Below are 7,516 nucleotides of genomic sequence, written 5' to 3'. Positions count from 1 at the left end.
GTTAAAAATAATTTTCACAGATACAAAGTACCCAGCAATGCATTAATATAGCAATGCTAAAATAAGATTGCATAGCAATTACCAAGAAAAGCAGAAATGCACAATATAAATGGAAACAAAAGAAGCTTAAACATGGAGAAGTGTTTGCAGAGAGGCTGCAAACACTTCTGCTCTTGCTCTTTAAAGCTGTCAATCTATCTCAAGGAACTTTATTTTTTTTTCCACACTGAGTACATAAGAAAGCACTCATGTAGCAAAATAATTATCTTGTATCAGTTGTATGATGTTGAACTGATGTAAAGATAAGCTAAATGTTATATACAAGTTATGTTTTCACTCTAATATTGTGGAATCTTTACCTTACAGTGTAAAGGACCTTGAAGCAAATGATGATGATTTGATGCTATATGAATATATAAACTTATTGGGGCACCATTGCTGGAAAATCAAAATCTCAAGATAACATTTTGTTTTAAAACATAAATTATTTAATAAACAATGAACATTTTATAATTATACATAGCATACAGTGGAAGTTAAATGTCAGTCTGTAAATTTAAGTGGTTAACTGAGAAACTTCCTGAAATCTTGTTGCAAGAAGGAGGAGGAAGAAAAAGAACAGAGGCGAGGATGAAAAACTTCAGTTTAGAGAGTCAGCAGACATCAGTGAGAAGACAGTGTTGAAGAATAAAGTAAAACAGGTAAAAATAAAGTTTAATGTGTTTCAAAATATCTTTTTAAAATAAGAAATGTAAAGACTTTTTCACATCTGTAGCAGTGATGGGGAATAAGACCAGTAATTATTAATTAAATATTATGAATGACCAAATGCTGTACTCTTATTTGGCAGCTAATATACTTTATTTATTATTACAAATGATTATTATTGTAATGTATGATTGTATTGCTGCTATTGCTGCGCTGTGAGAATATTTTTTATTCATTAAATAATATTTTAGAAACAGATGTAAGAAAGGTCTTCACCATAACAACTGTTAGAGTATTGGCATATTGGTGTCACAGTTGGTAAAGAACACATCGCTATGACTCAAAGCTAAGCATGCAACATTTTTCATTGAGCTGTGTGATGTGAGCTGTTCACTTTTTGTTTTCATTTTTGTTTTGATTTCTGCATGTTTGCTTCATCTGCTGGATAAGTTATTCTGTGGAGGGAGAGACTGAACATCTCGAGCATCGAACATGTTTGTTCTCATCTGGTCGGCTCTGTTTGTCTCTGTAAAAGGCAGCATTGCTGACACAGGTTTGTATCTTCTCCTTTATTGTAACTCTGCTATATTTGTAGTTTTTAAAAAAAATATTTGCATGTGAAAAAGATGATAAGAATGTATTATTATCGACAGTTCATCATAAATGTGTGCCTTTACTATTTACATCTTTACTATCATGTTGTGTGCCATTTTAAATTATTTTTTGTTAAAAATGTCCTGAGATATTGTTAATCAATATCCAGGCAGATTTCATAGTCTGGATTTAATAGGCTGTAAAATGTGAAAATTATAGTTTTTGTGTATAGCACAAACAAGCAACTTGTGTAAAACATAAAAGTTACTGTAATATCTTTAATTAGATATAATCGTTATTGCTACAAACTAAATATTCCTTTCACTATGTTTATCTTTCCCTTTGCATTAACAGGTGTCTCAGCCTGGGGACAACAACACTGTGTTGGAAGATACTGTGTTACTCTGAGTGAGCGAGAACTAACAGCAGAGGCTGGACTCTGTGTTGTGATCCCGTGTTCTTTCACTACTGCTGATGAGTTTAAACCCCAACATGTAGTTTGGTACAAATGTGAAGCAGCTAAACACAGTTGCAGAGAAACTGACATAATATTTCACAGCAACAAAAACACAGACAAAAAAGCTCAGGCTGCGTTTGAAGGACGAGTGTCACGTTTGGAGCCTGATGTGAGTCAGAAAAACTGCAGCATCATCATTAATGATCTCAAAGACTCTGATTCAGGATCATATCAGCTCAGAGTTACTGGTGTACGGGATGGAAAACAAGATGGACTCACATTCAGTCAGAGAGTAACTGTCTCTGTTAAAGGTATGAAAAGCTATTCCAAGAACAATCATGTAGAAAAAAAATATTCATAACAATAACATATTTAGTATTTTTAAGGCCTTAATGAAGTATTCATTCTTTTGGGGAATTGTTGGCCTCTATGGTAGCTGGTAGGAACTGCAGCAGTTCCTGGTAAAACTATGATTTTCACTAAATATGGTATTATTTGAAAGTCAGATTGATGTAGTAGATGAACTTCGGGTAGTTAATCTGGCTTCATAAATGCAATTTATTTCCATTAGGTCTTAATCAGAAGCCCACAGTAATGATTCCCACACTGACAGAGGGACAACAGGCCACACTGACCTGCACTGCTCCTGGTCTCTGCTCTGGATCTGTTCCTGAAATCACCTGGACATGGAGAGGAGCAGGAGGGACTGAATCTTACATTACAGGAAACAGCACTGATTTCAAGACTGAGAATCTGACGGCTTTCACACAGAGACACATCTCAACTTTGACCTTTAAGCCTTCAGCTGAACAGCACAACACTAGTGTCACTTGCAACATCAACTTTACAGGTGGAAAAAGTACAGAGAAGACTTTGACTGTAAATGTGACCCGTGAGTACTTTGTAACCCCTGATTTTTTTGTATTTATTGATTTATTTTTTAAATCTATTGAATGATCAGCAGAGTCTTAAAAGGAAATCACATGATTGTAAAATGTATATTTTTATCTCACAGATAAGAAAGAAATTGCAATCAGAGATGTTACAACTGTTAAGGAGGGAGATGTTCTGAATCTGACCTGCAGTGTTGAAAGTTTCCCTCCATCCATGATTGTGTGGTCTAAATTTGGTTCTGACACAAACCTGCACAGTTATTCTGGATCAGCCAGGCTTGTCATTGAGAATGTGAAACCAGAACATTCTGGACAGTACATCTGTGCAGTTACATATATGAACAATACCCTGAAGAAGGATGTCAATATCACAGTGATATGTAAGTACACAACTTTGTGCTTTTAAGCTGAACATTTTTAGCAGTGGTCATATTCGTTTCATCTGGTACCTGAAATGGTGCATTTAGATTAGTGTAATTCTTTTGAATAACTCTTACAGCCACACCTCGTTAAATATGTGATATCATCAACATCTGTGTGTATTGGCTTTGAAATATTTAGACAGTGATCCCACTGACTACTTTCATTTTTCAAAAATGTCATTTAAAATAATTTTGAAAAGTTGAAGACGATGTACAAATGTATATCTTTTATTTATAGATGTAGAGTAAAACTTTATTCAGAAAGAGGAACACTGTAGACTGCACTATACAGGGGAAGTAAGAGGAAATGTATTAGGAGCCTTTTGAAACCTGTGATGATAATGTACGGTGACCAAATTGTAATTAGCATTTTAATGACATTTGCGGCATTTTACACTTTGCATTAATTAAACTCGCGTTGTTATCATTCTTATCCTTCATTTATGATTACATGTCAGTGTAACTTGCCCTCTCCATAAATATACCACTGAAATCACTGAAATGTATTTTACAGATAACAGGGCTGCTCAGATCATTGGGAATACAACTGTTAAGGAGGGAGATGTTCTGAATCTGACCTGTAGTGTTGAAAGCTTTCCTCCATCTCTGATTGTGTGGTCTAAACTTAGTTCTAACACAAAGCTGCACAATGACACTGGGTCAGCTACACTTGTCGTCCATAATGTGACATCAGAACATTCAGGGCAGTACATCTGTACAGTAAAACATCTGGACACAACTCTGGCTTCATATGTTGATGTAACTGTGACTTGTAAGTAGATGGCATTTTAACCTGAAATTCATATTAAGGTTATAGCTTGCAGCGTCCCCTGTTTTATGATTCTGATTACATATTTACAGGGCATACAAAGATACAGTATGGCTCAGGATGTGTGCTTCAGTCTGATGGTTTGACCTGTTTGTGTATCAGTGAAGGGTTTCCTTTACCTAACATCAAATGGCCTCTGTTGAATCACCACACTGAGTACTCTGTCATTACTAGTGTATTAAACCACACAGTCAACAGTACTATCAGTGTAACTGTAAAAAACCATGGCAACAGCACTGTTGAATGTGTCAGCAACAATGGAAATGGAGAAGAAAGAGAAAACCTGCTGATCAACAACAACTTGTCCAACAAAGATGGTTTGTGCTTTTCATCTAAACACTTTCCACTTTAACATTTTCAGATTTTTAGTACTGTACTTTTAACACAACCTCTGTTTTTGCATGTAGTACTTATGATTCAGAAACCACGGATATTAACTTTTAACTTTTTTCTTTCCATTTTATTTCCCCCGAGTGCAGAGCAACCATCTAGTTTTAGGCTGTAATTCCTGAAAGTCATCAAAGTCATCATTGGTCAGAAATTGCTATAGGTGCAGCATTTACTTTAGTAATTATTATCAGGGTTTCTCCATAGATAAATTTTAATATATATTTGTAAACATGTTCTGTAAAAATTACCTTTTCTCCAGAAAAAAAGAGTTCCAGAAATTCAGATTAGACTGTGGAGATGGATTTTTTTGTTTGTTTGCATTTCTTATTGACTTGGGTAACTAATAATAACCACCATCTTTATTTTTTCAATAGAACTTATAGTGTTTAAATATTGATCTCTACCAAATGGTTGAAATATAACTTGATGGTTTACTTATATATTATGTAAATACAAGTATAGTAGATAATACAGTTGCAATAAATAAAATAAAATGCCAAATTATAATTTAATTAACATCAATGTTATGAGAAGGCTGTGTGCAGGCAGGAGTGGTAGTAGGAGGACCCAAGGTGCAGACACTCGGAGGCAAAACTTGAACTCAAAACAGCTTTAATGCTAAACTCAAATGTAACATAACTGGATATATCAAAATAAACACACTAGAAGACTAACAGAACACACAGCAAGATAAGGGTAGATCGCGACACGGACACAGAGAAACACAGGGCTTAAATACATAGAGGGAGCAATCAGGGAATGGGTAACAGGAGGGAAACACAGCTGGGGCAAATCAGGCCTAACGAGACAAAGGAAGCAAAACCAGACGCATTAACATGAGACACAGACTTTCAAAGCAAAACAGGAAACATAACACAGACTGAACTACACACACAGACTCTGACTGGACATAGAGAGACAGCAACTAGAGAACACAGAGACATAAACCATAAGACAGAACTGTAACAAAGAAACCAAAGACTAGAAATGATAAATAATATAATGAACTCAAAACCTCTGGGTCAACGACCCAGGCATCCTAACAAACAAAAACTATCCAGAGCATTTGTTTCTAGTAGTATGCCACAGAACATTGCTGATTTTTATTCCAGCAAAGGAAAATATTGTATCAAACAACAAAAAAGTGCATTTTTTTTATCTTGACTGCATCTGCACTTTAACTGCAGCAGCAGAAAAGTCTCACATTCAGGACAATGGGGATTGAATTGCGCGCTGCAAAATCATTTGTACTTTCAAAAACAAAAATCTAAAAAACAAAAAATATCCAAAACAAAGGAAATATTTGCATTAAACATTTCTGAATCAGCATTTCTCAACAACATTCTACAGACTACGTATCAGTCAACGTGACGAAATATGTGCAGTATGTTCACAACTGTATAGATGTAGAGCAGAGGTTGGCAACCAGCAGCTCACTGGACACATGTGACTGTTTAGCCTCTCAGCTGTGGCTCCTGGAAACGCTAAAATTTAAAAAAAGCTAAGCTTACATCTGTCACCCACAGCATTTTAGCCCCCACGTGTGTGTGTGTGTGTGTGTGTGTGTGCGTGTCTGTGTGTGTGTGTGTGTACATATAAAAGATACATAAAATATGTGTGTTTGTGTGTGCTCTCTTGTGTCTTACAGCAGTTCATGTGAAACATTGTGGTTCTTACAGTACAGTTCTTCCCTGGATTGTTGCTGGTGTATCTCTCACTTTGAATGCCTTCTGCATAACCTACATATGGTTCCTTTGGTATGTTTCTCCACTTGTATTTTTATGTTTTTTGACTCTTTGAATGCAGTCAAGACTTTTAGACAATAATGAGCTTCTGTTTCTTCTTATTAAAGGAATTCAAGAAAAAAGGTGAACCTACATCAGGAGGAGAGAACCTACATGTCACTGCAAAAAGTGGATGCATCATCAGATTATGATGTTATTGCACAACATATAAACTGAAAAGTCAGGTTTCAGATAGCTGTGTGATTGTAATGGCAGCCTGTTGTCAATAGTGTGGTAATTAATTTAGTTTCATTGTCTTTATTAAAGCAGATACTCTGGTATTAGAAATTTTAATTTAAATTGTCTATTAAATTAAAGCTTAATATTTGTTAATTATTTTTTACATTGCATTGTAAATAAATGAGATTGTTTTTTTATGTAATAATTTACACTTTCTATTTCAATTTATACATAGAGTTTAATAAAATTGTTCACATGTCTACAGCTGCAAATTGAGCTTCTTTTGTTCTTTTCTTTTATCTTTGTAAGTTTAGCAGGTTGTAGCTAACAAGGCTACAATTATTCTACCTTTTTATCGATCAGATCAATTCACTAGCTCTCTGGGGTCAGTCAGTTACAGCACAGTTTTTCTACTGTTCATCTTTGCCATTGTTGTAAAATGTGGCATGGTGGAATAATTGACAGAATCTCCCATGAAACACTGGGTTAGGAATATTTTCCTGTTCAATTATTGGATGCATTTGTTTTTGTTTTTGTTTGTGAAAGATATAAGCCACACACATGTGGGAGTGGAGATTTCAGTCTAGTCCAGCAGCCAGGTATTTGGAGTTGAGTACTGGGAATAGCTGACTGGTGTAGATTTTGGCCCATCTCTGTAAAAGGTAGAGAAAGGAGGAAGAAGAGAGGTTGTACGGCACAGTTGCAGCTGGTTGCAGCAGCAGACTCCAGTGAGAGAAACTGATATTTTAAAGGAACATAGATTTAACATGGCCTGAATTATTTTGCTTTCATAATAATTACATTTTACCAGAAGGAGGATTTATTTTAATTAGGAGTTATGTGGATTTGTTTTCACAGGACTGAATAGGAACCTATTAGTTTGCTGCACCTGTGTATTATGGACAGCGATCGAAACAACGGCGTTACAAGTAACAGCGTTACTAACGGCGTTACTTTATCAAGATGATAAAGGATTAGCATAAGAGAATGGATTGATGTGTGTAATTTAAGCTCTGCGTTTATGAACATACTGAAAAATAATACATAGCTGATTTAAATAAATCCATTAACTTGTTAAAATTTGATATCTAGGAAGTATTATTTATTTCTAATAAATATGATTCAGTCAAAACAGTCTGTCTCATCTTAAATCTTAGACTGCTGTTTCATCTTGTCAATATTTAGTGTTTCACAGACTGATATAATTAAATATTCAGATTACTGCTATGTATATTTTACTCTTTACGAATGACAAAGCA

At 35.0% G+C, this 7,516-nt stretch overlaps 1 protein-coding gene across 1 annotated transcript; it reads left to right on the top strand.

Annotated features, from left to right (window-relative positions):
* The first annotated feature begins 535 nt into the window (after positions 1-535).
* On the top strand, positions 536-6,540 carry LOC102080855 (sialic acid-binding Ig-like lectin 10). The gene is made up of 9 exons (XM_025911200.1): positions 536-701; positions 1,159-1,261; positions 1,657-2,070; positions 2,331-2,651; positions 2,775-3,032; positions 3,589-3,846; positions 3,936-4,220; positions 5,942-6,050; positions 6,146-6,540. Exons 2-9 carry the CDS (start codon positions 1,201-1,203, stop codon positions 6,252-6,254), a joined length of 1,815 nt encoding a protein of 604 aa, XP_025766985.1. The 5' UTR covers positions 536-701; positions 1,159-1,200; the 3' UTR covers positions 6,255-6,540.
* Positions 6,541-7,516: the final 976 nt, after the last annotated feature.

The sequence above is a fragment of the Oreochromis niloticus genome, linkage group LG11 (assembly GCF_001858045.2).
Source record: "Oreochromis niloticus isolate F11D_XX linkage group LG11, O_niloticus_UMD_NMBU, whole genome shotgun sequence".
NCBI classification, from domain to species: Eukaryota; Metazoa; Chordata; class Actinopteri; order Cichliformes; family Cichlidae; genus Oreochromis; species Oreochromis niloticus.
This window is presented reverse-complemented; position numbering and strand designations above follow the sequence as displayed.